Source organism: Biomphalaria glabrata, chromosome 17, assembly GCF_947242115.1.
Source record: "Biomphalaria glabrata chromosome 17, xgBioGlab47.1, whole genome shotgun sequence".
NCBI classification, from domain to species: domain Eukaryota; kingdom Metazoa; phylum Mollusca; class Gastropoda; family Planorbidae; genus Biomphalaria; species Biomphalaria glabrata.
In genome coordinates this window covers 18,372,544-18,400,472 of record NC_074727.1, presented here as the reverse complement: position 1 = coordinate 18,400,472, position 27,929 = coordinate 18,372,544, and the positions used below count along the sequence as shown (strand labels likewise).

Sequence of the window (27,929 nt, the reverse complement as noted above, 5' to 3'; positions counted from 1 at the left end):
AAAAAAATGGGATGGGTTGATGGCAAAATATTTAATATGTAGCCTTGGAACAAATCAACGGGCGTAGCCGGTGGGTAAAGCCAGTCTAGTATGCAGGAAGAGAAGAAATTAGCGACTCTTTAGTTCAGTCGCCAAGAATATATTTTTTTTAGGTCTTAAAATACTCCATTCAATTGAACGGAAGCTAGGCTTGTTACATATAGGAAGTCAAACTTGTGGAACAGGTTTAGATTTATACTTTATATCTATATATCTAGATCTGGATTTGAACTAGATCTCTTTGTGTCTAGACTGATTTTTAAAAAAGAGTAGGTACTAGATATATGTAGAGAGAGAGAGAGAAAGACTAGGTATACATCTATTTGTGAGATTTTTTTAAATACTCAAAGTACGAACATTTAATTTTCAATGATTCTAGATCTAGAGAAGAGACAAATTTATTTTTTACCCATCAGCTCTTGTTTAATGGACAAAATTGCCAAATTAGGGAGTCGCAAATTTGTGTTCATCGTTGATCGCAACTTATGCTTGATCAACTTAAGTCTGAAAAAAACTTCGCTCGCATATAGCCACATTGCCAGACTTACCGTAATTGTCAGATATATATGATATATGCGAATCAAAGCAATATTCAGGATTGAATAATCTAGCCGATATCTTTTTTAACACAAGATCTCAAAAAGGTCTTTGTTTGAGAAGTTCCAAGGCTTCTGAAGAAATTGCGACAACCGTCGAATCCTCTTCCACTCCAGACGAAATTAGTTTATGTCAATGTCGCTGTGAGCACTATCGAGATTGATTTTAATCTGAGGATTTAATAGTTTGAATGGCGACAAAAATTCATATTTATCTAGCACATCATGATATTGCTCATATCGGGTGATTATTTTTTACAAAGCTTATATCAACTCATTCTGTCTGTCTGTCTGTCCAAAAGTTTTCACACGTTATTTCTCTGACACCCAATCTCGGATCAAGCTGAAATTTCGCACAATTATTTATTTCTTTTACCTGACAACACAAGAAGCAATAAAATAATTAACCAATTAGTTAATTAATCATTTGTATTAAATTACTTTGTTTGGTATCTCAAACAAGGGAGTGAAATAGTACTTGACTGAAGTGGTGGTATACGCTGAATTAGTCCCCTTTATAATAGGCTGCCCTCTCAGGCTTAGTGAACACAAACATCAAATAGTAACAACAGAGAACTCAATCATACAATCTTCCATGGTCATAGAGTCTACTTTGTGCTAAACATAGAAAGCTCCAGAATATCATAACTCACTAGTTCGAATTCAGGTCGTTTCCCTTATTTATTTTCATAAATGCTTTTTTTATTGTTAGTCAAATATACAAATTTAATTACATGACTGATCCAAACTAATTGATACAAGTACGCTTGTGGAGTCAAACGGAGCAAGTACCTATATAATACGTTGTAAAAAGAAGAAAACACATACACCATTTTTTCTTCGAACTTATGGTACCGACGTCACTTTGGGCGCCATCAACCCCCGCCCCCCCCCCCTTGTAACCATTCTTCTGTTTCATCTGAATCAGACACGATGACGCCTTCAATGTTTCAGAAATTGTAACATTTTTCCTTTTCATTTGTTTATACAGGAAATGTTTAGCCTCTTGTGGGTATTCAAGATGGCTGGATGGGTCAGCCTCTGCTCCATTCAACTTTGTGCTTCTTCTTATAAAAGTAAGAGTTCTTATTCACTTACAAGGGGACTAACTCTAAATGAAAAGGTGGACCTTAAAAGGTTTTCAAATGGTTTGACTGCTAAATCGCAGTTTCCTAATCTTTTGGAACGCTCCTCACAACATTTTAATTTCAATGCGTCATCGCCATGTCTCACTCACGTCAAAGCGGTCCAGTTTTACTCTGGGGTGCTACCATCGTTTTTGAAGTATTGCAGAAAACAATGATCTTAAAACGATAAAGAAAATTACAATGGTGCGTTTGCTATATGTAGTTCCGATAATTTCAAAACTATAGTCACAGCCCGTTTCACCTATTCTTAATTACACTTTATTGGTACTAGAAGGCATATTTTTGTGGGTAATACACACCCTCGGGTCTCGAAAATCAGGCATATAGGGAAAATGAAACAGCAGACATAGAAGCAAAGAGAGCCCTAAATCCCTGCTCGGATAAGAGACAGAGTACAGCCTCTGCCATCTACCGAGAGTGGCACGATCGGTGGGAGGCTGAGACGGGTTGTGGTGGATGTCATTGGCGGTCCACATCTAAAGGTCTGACACAGCGTGGATGTACGACTATGCCCAGACTTAGGATTGACCACACCTACATCATACATTCCTTTGTGGTAAAGAGAGAGGACCCCCCTACTGTGTGAGTACTGTGACACCTACCTCATTGCTGAGCCTATCCTCCTTGATTGTCCCAGATACCAGGATATTAAAGGGAAAAATTTGAGTTGAGATCGGGCATAAATATATGCATATTAACCACAGATTTGTATTAGATTACTAAATTTGTACTATTTGAGCTGTGAGTGGACCTCATTTTTAATACCTCAGTTGTGTAACTCTTAACACTTGGCCTAGATAGGGGAAGTAACCCTTGAGGGATTATGGTCACGGCATGACCTGAACTGTGCAGATTGTGATGTTGCTTGTTCAGACTGTCCTGAAGTCAACTATGGATGACTGTTGGATTTCAACCAATTACTCTGCAAGCGTTTGGGTGTAATTGTTCGGGTGTATTCCGTGTAGTTGAACAAACAAGCCAGATGAACAATAAACATCTGTTTTAACTAGTGAAGAGATGTAGTCAACACTGATGAACAACTTCACATATATTTATTCTAATAAAAGGCCACAGTAGAAGTCTCTGTCACTAAACATGTCGTTACCCTGGAGTATTCTATCGCTAACTGATTTTCCGGTCTCTAACCCAACATATCCCAAACGTCACTAGTCCCGTTCAATATGCGTCTTCTATGGTGCGTCGCTAAATACCTAAACTATAAATAAGGTGTCTAACAAGATGTGCCAAATTTCCAAAACTAAACTATCTAACAAACTTAGGAATGTTGAGGGTTCATCTAATTGTCATTGGCCAAAGTTAGTTAAGCATCCCTTTCAGACCTTGCGATTTATAGGGAATATGATGTAAAGGCCGCCTGTTTTTATGGACGACGGTTACGAGGATGTCATGTGGCCAGCACAATGACCAACCACATTTACTTCCCCCAACGAATGTCAGGTACTCATTAGAGCTGGGTGGACTCGGGGGTATCCAAAATTTCCTGAAGCTCAAAATCCCAGACTTTATTGACATTCGAATCCGAGACTCCTAGGCTCGGAAGCAGAGCCGGCCTTATGCGGCCGCAGTGGTCCCCACACTTTCATAGGCCCGCGCTAATTCTGGGTGTAAATTATAAATTAAAACATTATAGCTTATATATAATAGCAGTTGTTTTTTTCACTCAGTCTCCTGATTTTCCAGGACCTCAAATCTCCTGAAATTTCACATTATACGAAAGGTCCTTCAAATCTGAAATTATGAAAATCTCCTGAAAACACATAAAGATCTACTGAAAAATAAACAAAATTGTCATTTTTGGTGACAATCCTATGATCGATTAAAATAACGGCACTGTCAGCTTTCATTTTTATTTTAAAAAACGGTATTGCAAACACGAATGTATTTTCTAATACAAAATCTTTATTTTGACATTATGCTTATCCCTACCCAGACTGGGCCCCTCGCACTCTGTTTCGTATAGGACCCCGCAATTGTTAGAGCCGGCCCTGCTCGGAAGCCACGCCTTTTACTACACTCTATCACCATGCCTCCAATGGCCAAGAAGGTCCGATTAATTCTTTTTTTGTAAATATCGTTTCGCTGTGTTAATTGGTTAGAAAAAAAAAACTCAATGCACGTTTCAGGTACGAGGCCCAATGTCTTCTCCCAAAACCAGGTCTGATTGCAGGCTCCAATATATTGTTATGGTAACAAACTGATTCTTTTTTTTTTCTCACGAGGTGATGTCCCGGAGATTTTAGCCTTTAGCGTGACCACGTTTAAGTCAATCTGCAGAAGCAGCAACTATGTGGTGCTGGACAGGGGCGATTATCTAAAGTTTCAGATTATTATCTTAAGCAAGAGGATCGACTTTTCTATGCTGCCCTGGAGAATTATAGTGTACTTCAATTCCTCTCTGTTTGATGGCGTCAACACGGTAAGAGCAAAGTTCTGAAGTGTCTTCGTATCTGTGTTTAGTAGAGGCGTAACTGCCTACTCTTGACGCTGGTATAATTAAAGTATATTCAATCAATTGCTTAATTATTTAGAGATGGCGCTGTGAGGTCTAGGAAGGTTCTAACAGCGAAACACAGAAAAGCGCACAAATAAAATGTAAGAAAAATAAACATGATTTAATTAAAATAATGTAATAATGTGATGTACTTAAACTCTTACCCTTACATAACCCCGTTTGGGCCCCTAGTGGTCGTTGTCACGGGCGCAATGAACCCCTTCGCGCCATGGTTGCTACGCCACTGGCTACCTTATTATTTGTATTGCTATTATATTATCATTTTTATTTTAAATGAACTTTAATCCACTTTGAAATATCTATCTGTAAAGCTATCATAAATTAGCATACCGCAATACTGAAAGTATAAAGACACAATATAAATGAGGTTTAATAATAAATCCAATCGAAAGACACAAAGAGATAAACACATGACCCTGCATGTTCATTATGCGATCTAATAATACTTCTACATAGATCTGGATTCTCATTACTGCGCCCTAAAAATCCCGAAATTCAAAATGCCAGTCTTCACCGAGATTCGAACCCAGGACCCAAGGCTCGAAAGCCACATTGCCCCCACTTCTTTCTCTAAGTATTTATAAATTTTCGATCTATTCAAGGTCTTCGAATAATCTAGTCTGATATAAACAAGTTTTACACAATGTGTCCCATCTAAAGCTGGTCAGTTACGACTGAGGAGTTACGACTTTAAATAAAATATACGATTTATTTAAAAAACAAAAACTTGAGTGGTTTTGTACAAATCTCTCTCCCCCCCCCTTGCCACTCCCAGGTTGGTGCGATCCTTCCGCTGTACAACGACGGCAAGGACGGGGAGTTCGCCATTGGCACTTACTACTACACCGAATATTTGCTGGGAGCAGAGCTGAACCAACAAGCCTTGATGAAGTATAACCAGTCGACGTTTTACACCACCTTGGCCTACGCAGACCAGAGAATTACGTCGAAAGAAGTGCCAGCACCCACGATATTGCGTAGGTACAATGTTCCCTCTTCGTTTTCTTATTAAATGTCCACTTACGTGATGGACCAGGAGTGCTGCGAAAAGAAAAGATCTTGCCAAGAAAGACTGAAGGACGAAATGGATCTATCTATCTATCTATCTATCTATCTATCTATCTATCTATCTATCTATCTATCTATCTATCTATCTATCTATCTATCTATCTATCTATCTATCTATCTATCTATCTATCTATCTATCTATTAATATAATTATTAAATGGTTATTAAAAAAGACAATATATGTATCTGCCAAGCCAATTGTACCCATTTTTAGCGCGTTACAATGGTTGAATTTTTCCAGAGCGTATAACCATCGTTCTGGAACTTCTGCTGACCAGAACAAGTCTATTACAAGAGGTTTCGCTTAACATGAAGATAATCTTACGATGAATATGCCGAAAAAGACATACTTACGCCACATGTGCCTTAATGGCACAGTATCAGTATCAGCCTTTTACCCCACCTTATTTATTTCACTTCATTTGATTTGCCTTATTAATAGGTTGGATTGTGGCAAATGTCTTCGATTTCGAAGATTAAGGATGAAGGCAGTGATTCACATGACTACGCAAACCCTGTTGCGACCTGCATATTTTCCCGCATTTCGTGCAGATAAAGCCGTTCTGTTCTGACGGTTCATTTAAATTTTCTTTCTGTCTTCTACGCCTGCCCTCAATAATGGCTGGCTTTTTTTGAGTCTCAAATGTTTGTCCCGCAGAATCTGTGAGTTTTCCAACTATCTCTTTCATGAGCCATCTGCTGCTAGCTATTTTCCTCTATGTCAGGGAGGGCGAAATGGCGCCTGAATTGATCTTCATAGCACTTACGGGGGATACCTCTGTTATGCCGTCCTCCTCTAAGCTTGCTAAAGATCGCCTTTGGCATGCGGTCGTTTCCCATGCGGGATAAGTGTCTGACCTAGCGCCGCTGTCGAATGGTAGTTAGTGCTTCTATTATGTTCACACCGGCTTCCAGCAGAACATAGTTATTTGTAATGTATTCCTGCCAGTGTATGCCCATCATGAGGCGAAGCACCTTGATGGAAGCGTTCGATGAGCCTTCTTCTTCTTCTAGCCAGCTTTTTTTGCTGCTGAACTGTCAGCTCTTGCAGACTGTGCCAAGGAAAAATAGTGTGCTGTTCTCTTCAGTTGTTCAGCACTGCCGTACAGGGTGTTGGTTATGTTGGGCTGCAGTGGTTGTAAGGTCTGTTTAAGGTGGATTAGGAAGGGGCATTCAAAGAAGATATGGTTTACGGTCTCATAAGGAGCCTTAAATACCTTCAATTGAGCACCCAGGTCTCAGAGCCATAAAAGAGTGTAATGAGAACCATTGCTTTAAAAAAATTGAGATTTGTTGCTAGGTAAAGAGACCTATTCCGCCACACTCTTAGTCTGAGGCGACCAAAAGCACCATTGGCCTTTGCGAGACGGTTGTCTATTTCTCTGGACAGTGACGCATAGTTGGACACAGTGCTGCCTAGGTAGGTCAAGTGGTCAACAACATTAAGGAGATGACCATTCGCATTGATTCGTGGATCTGGATTAGTTCCCATTTGGGACTTCTGAAGCATGACCTCCGTTTTTTTAGGTAGATAGACAGACGAAACGAGGCAGCAGCCGCAGCAAATTCATGGACGGCAAGTTGAAGCTTCTGTTTGGTGTGTGCAAGAAAGACCTAGTCGTCCACATAAAGCAGCTCAGTAGCAATCATCCCATTAATTTTTGTACGGGAGAGCAGGTGCTGTGTCTTAAATATGCTGCCGTCAATTTATTTATATATACATACAGTGTGTGTTTATGTTTACGGTTGGTCTTTAAACGGGGTTAAGGTTATGGATTCTGAAAAAAATTCGCTCCCCCCTCAAACATTCCGGATCCGCTAGTGCCTTGAATTCTCTTATAGTTGTTTTCGTCTTCTTCGTCTGTCTTTTGTCTGTTCTGGTTTCAAGGATTTTGAAACAAAAAAAAAGGTTCTGGAGTTGTCTCTTTCGCAAGCGATTGTGCGTTCTTCTATAGCAGGGGTGGGCAACCTTTTGAATCGAGGGCCGCATTTCTTTAAATTTGGGAATGGCGGGCTGCATATGTATATACAACTTAGTAAGATATTTTAGCTAACATTTAATTCATAGTTACACTGTATTATATTCACATTTCTTTTTTTCCACACTCCACGTTAAGGAATTACAAGAAGAGTAAGCAATTTCTGAAATCAATTAATATTTTTTTTTAAATTGCTGTTGTCTTTTTATATTACAATAACCCCACTAATATACATTGGTACTTAATGTGCATTATTTTACTTTTTAAACTCGTGCATAATTTTCCGGAACTGTGGAACCAGCTTACTAGTTGTTACCCTTGTGACTGCTATCAAATTACAGTCAGTCAAAATCGACCAGTAATTATACTTGTTTAGTTTCCCCCCACTAAAAATATAAAGCTTGTTCACTGGATGAGACAAGTTAAATGTCGGGACGAGCTAAACTTGTCATTTTAGAGCATCACCAGAAAATGCTGACAATGTCCTTCAATGGTGCATACTAAATCAGAGCCCGAACAGAACTTTGGCCCCAAAGCCCTCTTATAGAACCAAAACTATTCGGAGAACTGCCTGATCTGGAAAACATTGCGCAGTTCATCTCAGATATAGGATTACTGATCAGAACCCTCCAACATGTAAAATGAGAACAAAGAAGAAGAACTGTTGTATATGTACACATATAGTGTGAACAGCAGTACATTTTTAAAGTGTTGACATACACATTCTGGCACTCATAAGACTCCTGTGGAAGTACTGACTGGAAATTCTCTTTGCTCGGAGTTATGTCCTCTGGAGCTAAATCAGCTTCTGCGCTAAATGGTGAACTAATGGTATTGAAAACCGGTTCTTGACGTCTTAAAATTTGCTTTTATAAATTGCAAATCTAAATAAGTGTTGTACTTATAATCATTTCACTAGAAATAATTTCACCTTTCAACAAAGGAAAATGACAAAACCTGTTTTCTTTTGCTTGCTTGTAGAAATGGGAAAGCCTTGTTTGAAAAGATTTAACATCCATTGCAGTGGCAATTATGAAACCTGAAATCTGTCTTCCACTCTGGTAACAAAGTCACAGTCAATGTCCTTCAAGTAACAGAACAATTTCTTCCTTCAGATCGCCCTTCCACCAACCCCACCGAATCGGCCAAAATACCAGAAAGGGAGCGACATGATATAAAATTTATATATTAATTCAATTAATTTTGTTCACAAACTATGATTTCTCCATAAAAACGGACCGCCCTCCCCCCCCCCCCAGCAATCGGCAAACAGGGAACGACATAATATAAAGATCGGTTAAATTATCGCGATCGCCCCTACCGCCCCCCCCCCCGGATCCGCCAGTGGTGTATTGATGTATAGCCAATAAGCATAGTGTTTGCTTGAAACTTTTTATAATGACAGTTTCAATAATTTATATTTATATTATTTTAATATATTTGCATTTTTATAAGTTTATACTGTGGGCACACCTGACTTCTGTAGGTGACGGCGGGACGCATAAAACACTCCGGCGGGCCTCATGTGGTCCGCGGTTCGTAAATTGCCCACCCCTGTTCTATAGAATGAATGATGACTTTTTCTTTCTTCAGGTAAAGAGATCGAGGTGTTGTACGTCAACGGTAATGTGGTTCCGGTAGATAATGAAGTCGTCTTCATCAGCCTGTGGGGCATCACCACCATCACCTACTGTGTGTACAATATCCAGAGACAAACCATCCACATGTACCTGGACGGCATCAACTATTACAGCAACACCAGCTGCGCCCGCGTCCTGTTCAAGGCGGTGGAGAAGTTCTCTGGGATAGGCCTCTTCACCCAAGTGGAGGAGTTGGATGACGCCTGCCAGAGAAGGATATTTCACAATTACATTCTCTCCTTAGGTTTGTTTTACCTTACCTTTACTTGTACCTTAGTTTGTTTTACCTTTGGGGCAACATGCCAGAGTTGTTGACCGTTTCTCTCCATTCCTCACTGTCTTTTGCCTTAGTTAGAACCTCTTTCAATGGCATTCTTTTATGTTCTCTTCCCATCATTTCTCGGTCTGCATCGTCTTCTTTTTCCTGGTACTGTTCCCTGAAGAAAGGTCTTTGCGAGCCCTGAAGACCTTGTAATATAGCCATAGATTTTTAGCATGCTTGCTGGTCATCATAGAGTCCAATCGCTGCAGTAACCCTGTCTCTAATATCTTGGTTTGTGATGCGGTCTTTAAATAGTTCGTATTGGCGTGTAAAATAATGTACGCCAGATTCATTACGTGCCCAGCAAAAGTGTCTCTTCGAATATTATTAGAAAACAAGAAACACATTTTTTTTTGTGTTTTTACAAGAAAATTTTCTCCTTTTTGAAGCTGATAACTTTTTGTAAGAGCGATTATTTTGGTCTTAATTACTAAAGAATGATAGATTTAAAAAAATTAAACATTTTTTCCCAACTCCTTTCCCCTCCCCCCCCCCCACTCCCCCCCCCCTTCCCTTTCGGAAACATTTCTGATTAAGCGAATGTATAAATCTACTGAGAGTATATCAGACTCTAATGATAGGCCAAGAGATCCAGGCTTAGAAGACGGTGCGTAAAATATTCCTGAACGTCCATTTTTTAAGTCCTCTTGTAATACCCGTATTCAAGTCAGATATAGAATGTCTAGACCTCCAAGTTTAAGTTTAAAGATTTTTAATTGTTTAAACCAGAGTTTTTTCACAGTGTGGCCAATTAGCTATTCATTCCCTCCAAGTTTAAGTTTAAAGATTTTTAAGTAACCCTGTCTCTAATATCTTGGTTTGTGATGCGGTCTTTAAATAGTTCGTATTGGCGTGTAAAATAATGTACGCCAGATTCATTACGTGCCCAGCAAAAGTGTCTCTTCGAATATTATTAGAAAACAAGAAACACATTTTTTTTTGTGTTTTTACAAGAAAATTTTCTCCTTTTTGAAGCTGATAACTTTTTGTAAGAGCGATTATTTTGGTCTTAATTACTAAAGAATGATAGATTTAAAAAAATTAAACATTTTTTCCCAACTCCTTTCCCCTCCCCTCCCCACTCCCCCCCCCTTCCCTTTCGGAAACATTTCTGATTAAGCGAATGTATAAATCTACTGAGAGTATATCAGACTCTAATGATAGGCCAAGAGATCCAGGCTTAGAAGACGGTGCGTAAAATATTCCTGAACGTCCATTTTTTAAGTCCTCTTGTAATACCCGTATTCAAGTCAGATATAGAATGTCTAGACCTCCAAGTTTAAGTTTAAAGATTTTTAATTGTTTAAACCAGAGTTTTTTCACAGTGTGGCCAATTAGCTATTCATTCCCTCCAAGTTTAAGTTTAAAGATTTTTAATTGTTTAAACCAGAGTTTTTTCACAGTGTGGCCAATTAGCTATTCATTATTTTCTCAAAACTGTCAAATTTCTAGGAAAATCTTTAGAGCCGTTTTCGAAATCCGTTTCCACCCGTTTTTTTTGTTTGTTTTGTTTTGCTTAGTTTTTTTTTTTGTTTGATGGTGAAGTGACAGTGTACCTTGCCTCTCAGCTATTCAAGAAGGTTTTATAGTCTATTGTTAGTTTTAAAATTGGTTAGCGAAAGACCTACTTCTCTACGCATGGCTTATCTCCTCGTAGCTTTGCACATTGTCTACAAAAAAATTAATTGATTAAGACTAACTGATTAATTAATTGGTTAATTTTTTATTGATTCACATGTTGTCATCGACAATAAATAATTGAGCAAAGTTTCAACTCGAGCCAAGAATGGGAAGTGGAAGAAATAACCAAATTGTACAAGATTCCACCCAGACAGACAGACAGACAGATTTAAGCTTTGCAACAAAAATACGAATGCTCCAGAAAATAAACTTTTAAAACTTTTAGGTGGCAAACGTATAAACCACCTTTATGTTTTGCATTTTCTGTTGGAATAGATCCGGACTCAATGAAGTTTGCCGGAGACTTTGTCTTGAAAAGTAAGTAGTCATTTCTATTAGGTGTACACGTTTTACCCTAGAACGTAATGATTTAGCATCACCTGATGTTTCGTACTAAAGCCATAAAGCCATATACTAATTACAATATTAAATGTCTGAACGTAACCATTTGAGTGAGAAGTTACACTGCAAGGACTTTCTTCCAGGCCAATAATAAACCAGTGGTTTTTATATGGGTTGCGGTTTTTCTACTCTGTTAAGGAACTTACGAGACCTTCTATTCTAATTGCCGTGTACAATTACATCGACAACTAACAGAACACAAAAACAACTCATCAGATTGATACTCTTTACCCGATAGTTCATTTTCGTAATTACAAAAATATTTCCAAATTGACTTGAGTATATTTCCTTCCTTAAGAAATTATTCAACCGAGCGAGGCTATGCCACCTGGTACTATATATATAAATATAGCTGAAAGAGGCCTTTTGCGTTTTTTGCTTAAATTCGACAGTAAAAGACTAAATAATCAATTTGTTTTTTTTTCTTTGTTTTAGATGATATGTTAGATGTTGATGACAATGACTCTGTTATCTTGGAGGTGGTAGGCATTAAATTTTTGAAGTCTCTGGGCAAATTAATCGACGAACCAGTGGAACTTGGAGCTCATTCTGTGGACACAGGTCAGTATCTTACTTTGACTTATTTTGTGACAAGACACTAGAACATTTCATAGACTTAAGTCTTAGACATAAACAAGAAAAACATTTTTAAAATATAAAAAAAACAACTATTTTTTTAAAGACGATATCGCTATTATTAAAATTCAAAAACAATAAAATAATACTTTTTGGGGGATTAAATTCTGGTATCTAACCCGTGGCATCATCAGTTGCAAAAAAAAATGTATTTTCTGATTCGGCCAGCAAGACAGGTATATTTGTTCCATTATTTATTGCTATGTTCATTAAATGAATATCTAGATGTCTCCATCTAGATCTAACACTAAACCTAAAGTTTAGATTTAGAACTCTTGAGGTCTAGTCTAGATCTACTAGGTCTAGAATCTAGATGTAATCTATATTAGACTTATGTAAAAATATAAGCATAAGGTCCAATTCACTGGAAATGGATCTCTACAGTTTCAATATGTATCTGTTGTATCTTGGGCAGAAGTTCGAAGGAGTGGACATCATCGAAGCCACAGGATTAGTCGGACTGTAGATTAGGCATCACTGGCATAGGGCAGGATAAAGATTTTAAGAATGTTCGTTAATTTAAGCTCACAGATGTTCTTCGTACTGAGTAATGCATTACTGTAGCTCAGTAAGAAGCGAATCTCCCGCCAGGGGGAGCTTACAGCTCATCTTTAGGGTGACAGGTCATTTCATCCCTTGTCACTTCATCTCCGGTCATCTCATTCCCAATGAAATATTTTTTTCTTAGTCATTGTGTAATTGTGCTGTTAGGGTTTGGGGGGTGGGGTGGGGAGGGGGTATCTAGGAGTTGGTTGTCGAACCTCGAGCCCCCTTCTAGGTAGCCAAGCCAAGCCAAGTTCAAGCGCACTTGGCCTCTCGACCACGCTTTTTTATAATTATGGCATGTTGTTCCCCCCCCCCTTTCCTTGACATTCTTAATGAGAAATATGATAATATATGTAAATAAGTAGATACACTGTAACGTGGGGTTCGTGATGCTCAGACCTGAGACAGAGTATAGACTCTGTGAGACCCGCAACAAGGTAAGACGGGTTGTGGAGGATGTGAGGAGACGGTCCACATCTAAAGGTCTGACACGTTGTGGAAGCACGACCATGTCCAGAATACATCACACACTCCTTTGTACTAAACTGAGTGGAGCCCCCTACTGTGTGATGATTGTAACTCTTACCCCACCGTTGAGCATATCCACCTTGATTGCCCCAGATACCAGGAGTTTTGAGGGAAATAGTAATAGTGTAGAACAGACATCCTCAAAACACTGTTGGATTGCGTTGATCCTGGGAAAGTACCGGGCTTTATCCTTGAGTGCGGTTGACTGCTAAAATCTGAGTTGAGATCGGGCAAAGTTCTCATAAATATATACATATTTACAACATATTTTGATTAGACTACTACCGTGTATACTATTTGAGCTGTGAGTGGACCTTATTTTTAATACCTCAGTTGTGTAACTCTTAGTACTTGGCCTAAATAGGGGAAGAAACCCTCGAGGGATTATGAGCTCAGTGGCCAAAACTGTGCCGATGTATTAATAAAAATAATCGAATCCATTTAGTTACCGTTATATTGTATCTATTTGATGTTGGGATGTCAATATTATACTAATCATATTGCGTGATGTAATGATCAGGGGCCAAGGTGTGGTGAAAGTAGTGAAAATCTTCTGAGAGTTGGAAGAACGATCAGAATACTTTTGATCATGCAGACGACATCCTATCTCCTGACGCCATCTTTCATTTGATCTTTATTCGACAATTGTTCTTTCGTGAATATGGGCGCGTCATTTTTAACCCTGACGTAACGTTTTAATTATTCTAATAGACGCCGACTACAACCCTCCTCTGGGGCCGATTCATGTCGCCAATACACGCTTTGTTTTGAATCCCCGTTATAACATTAAAGTTATAAATAGTGGCACTGAAAAACGTCCAAAAAAGATATATGCAACATTGACCAAGAAATTACAACAGATGTACAGCAAAGCAATGCGAATCAATGGATCGTCTTCTGTACCAACTAGCAATAGCTTAAGTTATTTGATTTCGATTAACACGCAAAAACAATTTTTACATCAACTCTCTTTTTAATGGCATTCAATTCTATTTAGTAGGTCACACTTCTTGTCATGTACAGACACAAATAAATGAAATATTGTTCGTTTCATACTTTTTACAATTATTTTTTGTTGGATCAGGGAATGAAATGACCGGGGATGAAATGACCAGGGAATGAAATGACCGGGCATGAAGTGTCAGGGGATGAAGTGACCGGTAGCCCTTCCTTAGATAACATGGCTGCAAGGCCGTTATTATGATTCCGTTTTAATTTATCGCGCGAGCAGATTTTTCTAGATTCACTCTTCGTCTGACACCACACCCGCAACGTAAATGTCTGAGCTCAAATAGTCTCATGTGTGTATTTGATGGTTTGTCTACAGACCTCTTCGAAGTGATGATGCGCCTCGCTTTGGCTTTCTTGTTGTACGCATGTCAGACCCAGTGAAGGATTGCCAGCAGACAAGACGGAGGGACATTGTTTTTGAAAGTTGTTATTGTTGTGAACAATGCTTTGATCTAAGTGTAGTACATCTCTGTTGTTGTTCTTGTTGTTGGGGACACATTCAGTCTATATATAACCAGTTTCGTTTAGTTTGTTTATCAAATATAAGCAGTGGGAAAAGTTAAAATAAATGCTATATCCTATTAACCTGTGTAGTTCTTTTTTTTTTTTTATCAAATCAAACCACACTGAACTGTCTTGACTGTGACAACCTCGCTCATTAAATAGGGTCACCATATCGTGGTATCCTATCGGACTGGATCGCCATTTACAAAAAGAAGTCGACCACTGTGAGGGTTGTACTCACGACATTCACGTTAATAGCGTGATATGTATCAATTTCCTTGCCAGTTTCAGGAATTTCTAGATTTCCACTTAACCAAGCCTATTGCTTCCAGCATCCAGCTTTTTCTCATTAAGTGTCGGCTGATAAGAGGATTTAAGTGGGAAGCGTGGTCGAGAGGCCAAATACGCTTGGCTTGGCTACCTATATGAAGGAGATCGAGGTTCAACACCCGACTCAAGCAGAGTTGTGTTTACTGAGCACCTAAAGGCAGCACGGAAAAAAACCTTCTCCCAAAACCCCCACACACACACACCCACCGACTGGTCCACAAATGAGATTGGACCGAATTGGACCACAGCGCTCTGAGCATGCTATAAGCATAAAAGTAGCGCTATTTAAAAGCCATAATTAAGAAACAAAAAAAAACAACTTACACACCCTTTTAATAGAAAAGCTTCGAAAGGACTCCAGAGGCAAAATCCAGAGCCGGTAACCTTAAGGGAAATGTAGCCAACTGTGCTTCATTCTGGCAGACCTCCCAAAGCTGCTGATTGTACAATTTATCGGATATTTACGTTCCAAAGGATGCTTGAAGTGAGAAACTAGTTCCATGCTTGAAGTGAGGAACTAGTTCCATGCCTGGAGTGAGGAACTAGTTCCATGCCTGGAGTGAGGAACTAGTTCCATGCCTGAAGTGAGGAACTAGTTCCATGCCTGAAGTGAGGAACTAGTTCCATGCCTGGAGTGAGGAACTAGTTCCATGCCTTTAGTGAGGAACTAGTTCCATGCCTGGAGTGAGGAACTAGTTCCATGCCTGGAGTGAGGAACTAGTTCCATGCCTGGAGTGAGGAACTAGTTCCTTGCCTTTAGTGAGGAACTAGTTCCATGCCTGGAGTGAGGAACTAGTTCCATGCCTGGAGTGAGGAACTAGTTCCATGCCTTTAGTGAGGAACTAGTTCCATGCCTGGAGTGAGGAACTAGTTCCATGCCTGGAGTGAGGAACTAGTTCCATGTCTTTAGTGAGGAACTAGTTCCATGCCTGGAGTGAGGAACTAGTTCCATGCCTGGAGTGAGGAACTAGTTCCATGGCTTTAGTGAGGAACTAGTTCCATGCCTTTAGTGAGGAACTAGTTCCATTCTTTTAGTAAGGAACTAGTTCCATGCCTTTAGTGAGGAACTAGTTCCATGCCTGGAGTGAGGAACTAGTTTCAATCCTTTAGTGAGGAACTAGTTCCATGCCTTTAGTGAGGAACTAGTTCCATGCCTTTAGTGAGGAACTAGTTCCATTCTTTTAGTGAGGAACTAGTTCCATGCCTTTAGTGAGGAACTAGTTCCATGCCTGGAGTGAGGAACTAGTTCCATGCCTGGAGTGAGGAACTAGTTCCATGCCTGGAGTGAGGAACTACTTCCATGCCTGGAGTGAGAAACTACTTCCATGCCTGGAGTGAGAAACTACTTCCATGCCTGGAGTGAGGAACTAGTTCCATACCTGGAGTGAGGAACTAGTTCCATGCCTGGAGTGAGGAACTAGTTCCATGCCTGGAGTGAGGAACTAGTTCCATGCCTGGAGTGAGGAACTAGTTCCATGCCTGGAGTGAGGAACTAGTTCCATGCCTGGAGTGAGGAACTAGTTCCATGCCTAGAGTGAGGAACTAGTTCCATGCCTAGAGTGAGGAACTACTGTGTGGATCGCTACAGGTTTTTATTTTTACGCAATTTTCGGGAATGCCCATGGCTCCGTAGTGCACATCTCTTGTCACGAAACTTGTTCAATCTAAACGTTGCAAACTCTTTTGCATTTAAAACACTTTCGATTTTCTTAGAACTTCTATTACATTGTTCTATTACATTGTTCTATTACATTGTTCTATTACACTCTTCTATTACATTCTTCTATTACATTCTTCTATTACATAGGCTGCGCGAGAAATTATTCGATAGAGGTGATAAGTTTTTAAAACCTTACATTTAAACATGCAGCTCGTTCATATTTTGATTTCTCTCATGTGTGGATCTATTTACGGTAAGTTATAAATATAAATCTGACTTTCTATTATATACTAAAAAACATTATTTTATTTTTAGACATAGATCTAATTCTAGATGTAGATAAAGACCTTATCTTATCTTATACGGATGTTACTTCAAAAAAAGAAGATGATTATGTCCTTCGCGTCATGCATCTAGTCATGCATGTTAACTAACGACTTAAATTCTGCCAAGTTACTGGATTTCCTGGCTGGCTCATGCAACCCAATTCATTATGGTTCAGTGTTTTATGTATAATTCAATAGCTGCTTTACTTTTGAGGGCTATTCTAGATCTACTAGATTTTGTGGGCCTCTTTCAGCCATTAAACGGCTATTGTTCATTTTGTAGAGCACCTTTTTATGTGACTGTAGTGTGGAGTTCTATTCTAGAAAGACATTCATTTCACATATAACGCAGGTAAGGGTGGCATTCGCTTTGGTGGTAGAGTAACGAGCCATTTTTCGTTTAGCACGCTATTCTTCCAGAGCTAAGACCAATGCTATTTCGCTGGTTTTGTTCTATTGTAAGACATGACTCACTGTCTAAAGATATCTTTCAAGGTACAAAGGAGGGAGCACGAAGGGTCGTCTTGCTGGAGGCTGGACAACGCAAAAGAATGGACCGGCCTCTCTAATGATATTCTACTAAGAACAGCTGCATACGCCAACTGTTACTCCTCCCCTACGACAAAAGTCAAGGGAGAGATGATGATGATGAAATGTGTAGATATTCCTATTATTCAAAGCATTCTACTTTTTAGTGGTACTAAATAGATTTAAAGAGTTCACTGACGGGTCTTGTGATATCCGATTCGGACTGTCGTCACGATGGACGCGATGGACCCAAGCTTTCACTCTGTCTATTTCCCTCCATACCTCCTGCAGGACTTTTGGGTTAGGACATAGAAAGTATCATTGTTTGAGAAACGTCTGAAGCTTAAAACATTAGACCAGTGAAGACAAAGCTAGATTTGAGTATATCACAATAATAATATGCGTATCAATACTCCATTGTAGTATTTCTATTCATCTTTTTCTCAGTATATGTGTTTTAGCATTTTTAAATTATAGCTACAGTTTAGTTATAGTTGAATTACTAATACTTAAGGATTGTGTTAATTGTCACTCGGACGTACCCTCCCTTACCTTTCCACGCTCTTCCCTTACTACCCCTTTTTTTCAGAAAATATTCCGCCGGGTACTTCAGGTCAACAGATTCTGGGCTACAATTTGGCGGTCCGGTACGGTTCCTGCTCTACGCCCGACGTGGCTATGGAGGGTGACGCTCTGCTGCTCACCGTCTTGGTCTACACCTACCGCGTCAATCTGACATCCAACTGGAGGTTCGTCTCCAACATCACAATGAATGGCGAAATATTCACTCCGGTGAGAAGAATTTAAGTTTGATTTATGTACCCTCGATACGTTGAATATATTTTAAAAAAAAAATGTAATCGATGTAATATTGATAGAATTTATGTATTCTAAATGATTTGGGTATATAGCTCTTCCTTCGTGATCGAAGATGAGCAAATTTCTCATATCCTATGGACTCGAAGTTGACTGTTAAGTCCAATTCTCACTTTAAAAAGCCGGCCGCATACGTGGCATGGGTAGGTCTGGTCAGTTGCAGATAGGCCTTCTTCTTCTCTCAGCTTTTATGTCGGTTAGGCGCTCTTTCACCCTGGTCACTCTTCTTGCTTCAGATCTCGAGACCCCGAGACTCACAGCTTCACGCCATGAGGAGCGATCAAGAGCTAGTGCTTCCCAGCCATGAGTGTTGATATCGAATTCCTTGAAGGAGCTCTGAGAGTGTCTTTATAACGCTTGTATTGACCTCCCTGGGAGCGCTTTCCTGCACACGACTCCCAGTACAGAAGTCGTTTGGGAAGGCGTTTGTCTTGATGCGCACTACATGTCCCGCCCATCAAAGTTGGGACCTTTTTACTGTCGCATTGATACTGTTCATGTTGGACAGCTTTAAGATTTCTGTGTCTTGTATGTGGTCGGACTAACGCAACTTAGTTTAACTTTTTGATGTGGCGGTTATATAAGTCTAGGACTCTGATGCATATAAGAATGACAGGAGCACTACAGCACTGTGGAATTTCAGTTTTGTGGATATGCTGAGGCCTCTTTGTTGCCACACTTGTTCTTGAAATCTGCCAAAAAGCAGCACTGGACAATCAACACGAAAGTCAACCTCATCATCTAGGTTGGCGTTGGCTGATTTCTGGTCCTCTATAAGAATAAGTCTCCGTAGTCTTGGACTCTTGCTTGCATGTCATCATGGAATTGGCGCAACATTGTTATGAATTGATCCGGGCAGCCGAATTTGGACAATAAATTTGGATATAAATGCTATAATCAATACAATGAGGACAATGAGTTTAAAAGAGAGATGCAATGATCGACTTAAAGAGAGTTAGGACAATGAGTTTAAAAGAGAGATGCAATGATCGACTTAAAGAGAGTTAGGACAATGAGTTTAAAAGAGAGATGCAATGATCGACTTAAAGAGAGTTAGGACAATGAGTTTAAAAAAGAGATACAATGATCGACTTAAGGAGAGTTAGGACAATGAGTTTAAAAAAGAGATACAATGATCGACTTAAAGAGAGTTAGGAATGAGTTTAAAATGAGTTTAAAAAAGAGATACAATAATCGACTTATAGAAAAAGGACAATAAGTATTAGTCGTACCGTAGAGATCTGGTCACTTATGGCCATCGAGACACACTTTGGACATCATTGTTTCAGGAATTAATATTAATTTTATGAGATTTTAAAAATCGTCGACTTTTGACATTTAGAAAAGTTTCGACTTCTCTGACGCCCTCCCGCCCCTTCCTTGACAGTTTGCCATGACGACGAACATCCATTGCTACGGCTTGATTCTGGTGGACGCTCTAGGCATAGACCAGACGTACGACGTCTCGTGTAGCCAGGACGAGACGTACATGTACTTCTACGTCAACCGGGCGGCCAACCTGTACTACAGGGGCAAGAGCATGATTCACAGCTTCAAGACCGCGCACGGGGAAACCACGTCGTTAGAACACACATTTCTTAAAATCGTTGGTAAGTGCTACGGATTGAATGTGCGTGTTTCTGAGGCTAGAGAAAGATGGACGGATGTTGTTGGGTTGCGTAAGCTGACCAGTGGCGTAGCTAGGGTGGGAAGGAACAGTCAGATCTCAGCAGAGGCGTAGTGAGCAAAACGTGCGGCCAGGGCAAGGTACTTTATTGGCGTCCCCCTCATTTTCCATGAACATTACATAGAAATATAGCCCCTCCCCCAGCGTGCCCCCTCACTACGCCTCTGGGTCACAGGTCTACAGTCAACCTGTGCAAATCTATGGTTTTAGCCTAGCGATTGTCACCAGTTGTGGACAGCATTCCCCCACACCTCCCTTTTGAATAAAACGTGACCTACTGTCACATTTTAATATTCAACATAGTTCATGACCTACTCCATATTTTAGTACATGACCTAGTTCATGACCTACTACATGTTTTAGTGCATGACCTAGCTCATTACCCTCTGCAAGTTTTAGTACATTACCTAGTTCATGAACTACTGTCACATTTTAATATATTTCATGACCTATTGCATGTTCTTGTCACATGACCTATTGGATGTTTAGTACATGACCTAGTTCATGACCTGCTGCATGTTTTAGTCCATGTCCTGCTGCCTGTTTTTAGTACATGACCTAGTCCATGTCCTGCTGCCTGTTTTTAGTACATGACCTAGTTCATGACCTATTGCATGTTCTAGTCACATGACCTACAGCATAATATACTACGCGACATATTTAAATGATGGTTTAGCTGTGTTCATCTTGCTTGGCCTACTTTTCCTCAGAGTCGAGCAACGAGAGGTTAATTGTGAACGGCCTCGACTTGGACGCTCACGAGCCCTTGGTGTTCTTCATGCCGTACAAACCCATCAATTTTACCTACTGCGTCTACTACATCGGCACCACGTACATGTCCTTGGCCTTCAACGGCACCAAGATCACCGTCAACGCCAACTGCACCTACATCTTTTTCAACACCACCATGGACACGACGGGGATGGGGATATTCGTCCGGTCGGACGAGAAACACGGACCGTGCCTGCGCCTGGTCACCAGGTACTACGTCATGGTGATCGATCGTTCGTACATACCGGAAGGGGAAATGGGTAGCTCGGCATCGACGGCGAGCCATTCACCATCTTTATCATCACCACCTGACACGTACAGTGATACGAATAACTACTATGGTATGAGCACTCATAACTCGACTCGATAGAACCAAATAGTGTATTTTATTTTAATTACAAAGCTTATATCAACTCTGTCTATGTGTCTGTCTAAGTGTCTGTCTAAGTGTCTGTCTCTCTGTGTGTCTGGCTCAAAGTGTGTACACGTTATCTCTTCAAGTCCCAATCTCGGCTCAAGCTGAAATTTTGCATTTTTTTAACTAACAACACAAGAATCAATTTTTTTAAAAGTAACCAATTAGTTTATTAACTTTTGGTAATAAATTAATTTGATTGGTATCTCAAATGTATGAGGCTGAACAAACCTTCGAGCGGTGCCAATAAGGACGTATTTTGGTTTGGAAGGCTGATAGAAAGTCAAAAAATCCAGACATGACTCGGGTGTCAAGTAGTATAATTAAAACAAGCAGTCCTTGAAGCTTTTTGTTTGGTGGCTCTCAGAATTGCCAGAGCCATGAAACCTCTCACCATTACCAAGAGTTAATATTGCCAGGGGCCAAAGACAATGCTTGAGTTATGATTGGAGCCCAATTCTGAACTAAATTTTGTGCAACTTCATTATCTAACGACACTGCTCATAGGGAAAAAAAATGAAATATGATATTTTATCCATTTCCAATATTTGGCATTCAGATTGATGAATCCACAAAGGAAGTAAATTGTTCACAACTAGGCCTACTCGTTTTCTTGAGATAGTTGCATAATGCGATGATAAAGATGCAAACTTCTTGAAATGACCTCTGCAGCACGTGATGTAATTGACAAAGCTCATTTTTGGAAAAGTAAAAGACCTCTTGGAAAAATATTTGTGGTGTCTGCACAGATTCTATTAGATTGAAGTGTGTGGTACAGAATAAGTCACCTTAAGAATGCATCGTAACTCACTGTATGATTAATCGATATATATTACCTACTGCCCACAAGCATTACACCAATAGCAAGGAAGCTAAATATGATATCATGATGTCCGATTTTCATTTCCTCTTCTAGTTTTTGAGATCTAAACGGGACGGACGGATGAACAGACGGACTGGCGGACAGACTGGCCACACAAAACTAATAGCGTCTTTTCCCCTTTTGGGGGCCGCTAAAAATTCTTTTTTTTTTCCAAAAAAAGCTTATATTAAGTGTACTTGTATCAATTAGTTTGGATCTAGACTAACAATTATAAAGCTTTTATAAAAATAAATTTAAAAAAAGGGAACGACCTGAATTCGAAGTTTAGGGATTAAGCCTTCTTATGTTTCTCAAGCCAACGCGGTAACCACTCTGCTAGCGGAGAGTCTATGACAGCGGTTCTCAACCTTTTTAGCTCCGCGACCCCTAATACAATTTTTCACTTGGCGGCGACCCACATTCATACATTTTCGTTCATAAGCCTACGTAGATTTTGAAAAATCTGCTTGCATATATAATATTAGATGGTTCACTTTCGGAAAAGAAAAAAGTAGCCGTTGCATCAAAACTTTGAATGATCTATTGACATTGTTGTATCTGGGAGCAGTAGCGTCGCTAGAGGGTGCGAGGGTGACTCCCAACCCACTCTTCAAGCACTTAACAGCAGCATCTCAACTAGCCCAAGAGAGATGACAACACTAATAATACACTGATAATACATCAGATGATGACAAAATTAAATATCAACATCACATTACAGTGGATCCCTGGACACATTGGCATCATGGGAAATGAAAGGGCAGATAAGCTTTCATAGGCAGGATCATCTATGGAACAACCAGATAGACCTGTTAACTACCTCACCCTAAGGTCAATGTTAATCAACAACCACAAAGAGTGGCTCAACCAATGGACAATAGGAAACACAGGCAGAGCCATGTACAAAGAAATGAACATGCCTAACAAACTGGACAGTATTAACTTCCTCCCCCGTGAAGAGCAATCTACAATATTCTAACTAAGGACAGGATACACACCACTTATAAATTACCATCTCAATAAAATAAATCCCACACAGCTCCCCCTTTGTAGACACTGCGCCCATCCCTTATAAAACCGTTAACCATATCCTTTTTGAATGCCCCTTCCTAACCCAACTTAGGAAGACCCTACTACCACTAAAACCCAACATAACCAACACCCTGTACGGCAGTGCTGAACAACTGCAGAAAACAGCACACTATTTTTCCTTGGCACAGTCTGCAAAAGAGCCGACAGCTCTGCAGCAAAAAAGCTGGCTAGAAGAAGAAGAAGGTGCGAAGGGTGCGGTCGCACCAGGTGAAACCATTTTGGGGATGACAACCAAGTAGAAAAAAGTATATCTTGTCAAAAGCAGACACATTGGAAAAGATATAAATATTAAAATCTCTAGATATATGCCCAAACATGCCTAGACACGTCTAGATGGTAGTTTCATTTGTAGTTTTTCTACAGCCTCTTCAGACCACACCTTGACAGTTTTTATTACTTACTCTCTTTGTAGTTTTAAGAGTAGGTTTGTGGCCAACGTGTAGTGTGGGTTGGAGGGTGGGGTGGGGGAGAGGGGACCCTGATTCGGGTCAAAGGTTGACACATCAAGAAGAGAAAGGAGAGCCAGGTGGTTAAGAAGATGTACTATTGTTGTTGTTTTTTTACTCCCTCCTTTTCACTCTTTTCCCCATCCCCACTTCTCTCTCGTTCACCCTCTCCATCTCACATTCTCTCTACCCCTGTCTCCCGTTTTATCTCTCTCCTCTCCCCACCGTCTCTCTCTCTCTCTCTCTCTCTCTCTCTCTGTAAATGTGCTTAAAATTACGTTTTAGCTTTGTTACCTTGAAGATTAGAAAAGGTTAGATCTAGATACTCGAAAGTAAAACACATCTCTAAATGTGCACTTACTCAGAGAAGAAGAGGCGACTTTTGTTTTTAATCAACCCACTCTGTCTGTCAGGTGTAAATCTTGTACTAGCCATTTCTCCCACTTCCCGTTCTGGAATCAAGTTGCAACTTTGCACAATTATTCATTGTCAATGACAACGCATAACCAATCAAAAAAATTGTCAGTTCATTAAATAATTAGTGGTAAATAATTAATTAATTAAGTTTTTTTTGTAGAAAAGGAAGATAAATCTTGCAGAATTGGGAGATATGGCAGTAATTGTGTTATTCTCAACTTTATATAAGCTTTTTTTTTTCAATTATTTTGTCCAGTTTGTTATATTCAGCCATTTACGATTCGTGACAAACGTACCCTTTTAAAAACAAAATGTTAGTATATAAAGTGTGCATGAAATGAATAATTCATGCCGGGGTTCATTAAATTCGAATATATTAGCAACACGAATGGTTGGATGGTTCCATGGTCTTGCACTCCATTATCCCCGAAAATATTGCAAACCAAATCTCACACAATCTTAAACCAACAAAACAATAATCACACAAACTTAAACTAATACATCAAAAGTCATACAAACTTAAACTAATACATCAAAAGTCATACAAACTTAAACTAATACATCAAAATTCATACAAATTATTACTACAACAACAATCTTCATTCAACTACCTCATCAATCATCATGCAAACTTAAACTACCACTACAATCTTCATACAAACTTAAACTACCACTACAATCTTCATACAAACCTAAACTACCCCAACAATCTTCATACAAACCTAAACTACCACTACAATTTTCATACAAACCTAAACTACCCCAACAATCTTCATACAAACATAAAATACCACTACAATCTTCATACAAACGTAAACTACTACTGCAATCTTCATACAAACGTAAACTAGCACAGCACTATTCATACAAACCTAAACTACCACTACAATCTTCATACAAACCTAAACTACCCCAACAATCTTCATACAAACCTAAACTACCACTACAATTTTCATACAAACCTAAACTACCCCAACAATTTTCATACAAACATAAAATACCACTACAATCTTCATACAAACGTAAACTACCACTGCAATCTTCATACAAACGTAAACTAGCACAGCTCTATTCATACAAACCTAAACTACCACTACAATCTTCATACAAACCTAAACTACCCCAACAATCTTCATACAAACCTAAACTACCACTACAATCTTCATACAAACATAAACTACCCCAACAATCTTCATACAAACATAAAATACCACTACAATCTTCATACAAACGTAAACTAGCACAGCACTCTTCATACAAACCTAAACTACCTATACAATCTACATACAAACCTAAACTACCTATACAATCTACATACAAACCTAAACTACCTATACAATCCACATACAAACCTAAACTACCACTACAATCTTCATACAAACTTAAACTACCCCAACAATCTTCATACAAACCTAAACTACCACTACAATCTTCATACAAACCTAAACTACCTATACAATCTTCATACAAACCTAAACTACCACTACAATCTTCATACAAACTTAAACTACCACTACAATCTTCATACAAACATAAACTACCACTACAATCTTCATACAAACCTAAACTACCACTACAATCTTCATACAAACCTAAACTACCACTACAATCTTCATACAAACCTAAACTACCACTACAATCTTCATGCAAACTAAAATACCTAAAAAAATATCTTTACACAACCTTAAACTACCCCAACAATCTTCACACAAACCTTGACTCTCACAAAGTTCACATCGTTCTTCTGTCATTGATCGTCTAGATGTGTGTGTGTGTGTGTGTGTGTGCAGGGATCGGCGAGTGAACGTTCAACAGAAACAAGAAAATAACCGCATAAAATAAATTTGTGTAGCACTTCCTTCCCTAAGCGTCTCGAGATTGAATCCCTTATCACCTGGCATTGACACAAGATCAAATGGAGGAAAACACTCCTCCTTCCCTTACTACAATATACTAAGAGAGCTATTGGCTCGATCAGATCATGTGATCGATTTGTCTCGCAACTTGGTTGTGGCGATCTTTCCAATAGGATTGTGACAAACAGGTCATTCTTCCATTATGCTTTTGAAGAATATTATTCTTATTACTAGATCTAAATTCTATTTTTATTTTATTATTACTTCATCAACTTCGTCGGAAAGAAACAAAATTCATGGTAGTCATTTAACAGTGACCACAGCAAAATTTTCTGGTGATGTGGCAGGTCAGCAGCAGTACCGCCCTCTGACAGGCAACGAGAATCTTCTTAGGGATGTTAAGGGCCTCGAAGGTGTCTATCAGGCCAGTTGTCATTATCAACAGCAGTATATAACAACACTGTGTATTGTTATTTAAGGCAGCTTCAATAATCGCTTAATCTCTAAGCTTAGGTTCCCTTCTTTTCTTTTTTTTTTCCATTTCAGTTTTCTTTATATTATGGGATAGCGGTACGGCGATGTCAATGATGGAATAGGATTGTCCTTTTTTTTTTGTCTTTCCTTGATTGAAATCCACCGTTCCAGGCGTTTTGTAAGTGAAAAAAGTCCTATCTCAGTACAATAAGCGATCGGCCGACTCAACAACTTCATATGGCAAGTATTTTTAATAAGGCGCGTATCTTTCATAATCAGATTATGTGTCAAGGCAAGGTTTTGATGTATTAATTTTACAACTAGGTTAGGGTGACATAGGTAGGGACATTCTAACCACAGCTGAACATCGTACCATTATATATTCGACTCCCCCCCCCCCATTTTAAGATAGGCTTTACATAAATTTTTTGTCCTAATTGCTCTGTCCTTTATTTCTGTTTCAGAGCCAGATGACTACCTTTGAGCCATGATCAAGAAGCTGCCTCGTCACTATTTTTATCTTGTAATAAAGCCGGAAATTTTCCGTGGAGTGTTTCTTCTTCCCATTGGTGAATCTCCTGCACTGTGTTGTCGAACACAATATAAGCATTTGTATTATTCAGATTTAGGGGAGTTGCTTCAGAGTCGTATCTGCTTAGAAAAGAAACTTAGTTCATGGCTGGAGGCGTGGAGTGTCGGTCGTATTTTTGTAACTTGCATCTTACACATTATTATTATTATGATTTTGGAAATGAATTAATTTTCATTCTCTGGCACTGCCAGGCTCGAGCTTCGTTAAAGGATAACAAAATTCGTTGTAGTCCCCCCTTAGCAATGTCCACTTGGATTTCTGCTGATGTGGCAGGTCTGCAGCAATACTGCCCTTTTGACAGGTAATAGGGATCCTCTTAGGAATGCTAAAGGTTCCGACTAAACTCGTGAGGTCAGTTGTCATTATCTCTTCGGATGATAGAACACTAGGATGTATTGTTACTCTAGAGACAGCTTCCAGAGTCGCTCAAGCTCCAAAATTGGATTTTCCCATTTTCCTCGTTTTTTTTTTCTCATTTCAGTTTTCCTTCTATTGTGGGTCAGTGGTACGGCGATCTAATTATTATGTTTATTATGTATATTATTATTATTGTTGTCATCACCTTTTTAAAAAAAAATAAACTTCATTTAATAATGAAACAAGAAAAACAGTTTATTATTTTATTTTTAGAAAAAGACAATACCTCCATCATAACACTTCAAATATCATAATTTTTTTTTTAAAAAGTATTCGGGTATCGAGACTGTGACATCGTCAGCAACTTGATTGCCTATAAGTTGAACGTCCGCATTTTTTTAATGGGAATGTTTATTATATGGACAACTAGGCTTAACACTAGCTCTGATTTAGAACTCTTTAAGATCTAGTCTGGATCTATCCCTAGATCGACACTCTAGATGTAGTCTGGATCTATCCCTAGATCGACACTCTAGATGTAGTCTGGATCTATCCCTAGATCGACACTCTAGATGTAGTCTGGATCTATCCCTAGATCGACACTCTAG

At 39.2% G+C, this 27,929-nt stretch overlaps 2 protein-coding genes across 5 annotated transcripts; both read left to right on the top strand.

Moving 5' to 3' along the window:
• The first annotated feature begins 44 nt into the window (after positions 1 to 44).
• Positions 45 to 14,713, top strand: LOC106059872 (uncharacterized). Of its 2 annotated transcripts, none has more exons than XM_056014916.1 (8): positions 45 to 224; positions 1,627 to 1,711; positions 4,024 to 4,220; positions 5,092 to 5,293; positions 8,957 to 9,247; positions 11,282 to 11,323; positions 11,843 to 11,968; positions 14,445 to 14,713. In XM_056014916.1, exons 2-8 carry the CDS (start codon positions 1,630 to 1,632, stop codon positions 14,507 to 14,509), a joined length of 1,005 nt encoding a protein of 334 aa, XP_055870891.1. In that variant the 5' UTR covers positions 45 to 224; positions 1,627 to 1,629; the 3' UTR covers positions 14,510 to 14,713. The 2 variants fall into 2 exon arrangements, with proteins under 2 accessions (XP_055870891.1, XP_013073021.2); XM_013217567.2 differs by having other exon boundaries at positions 45 to 308.
• Positions 14,714 to 16,644: 1,931 nt separating this feature from the next.
• On the top strand, positions 16,645 to 27,549 carry LOC106059874 (uncharacterized). 3 transcript variants are annotated; one of them, XM_056014899.1, is made up of 5 exons: positions 16,645 to 16,875; positions 18,066 to 18,268; positions 19,740 to 19,962; positions 20,750 to 21,020; positions 26,837 to 27,549. In XM_056014899.1, exons 1-5 carry the CDS (start codon positions 16,827 to 16,829, stop codon positions 26,844 to 26,846), a joined length of 756 nt encoding a protein of 251 aa, XP_055870874.1. In that variant the 5' UTR covers positions 16,645 to 16,826; the 3' UTR covers positions 26,847 to 27,549. The 3 variants fall into 3 exon arrangements, with proteins under 3 accessions (XP_055870874.1, XP_055870872.1, XP_055870873.1); XM_056014897.1 differs by having other exon boundaries at positions 20,750 to 21,151; positions 26,837 to 27,548; XM_056014898.1 differs by lacking the exon at positions 16,645 to 16,875 and adding an exon at positions 17,132 to 17,300 and having other exon boundaries at positions 20,750 to 21,151; positions 26,837 to 27,548.
• The last annotated feature ends 380 nt before the right edge of the window (positions 27,550 to 27,929 follow it).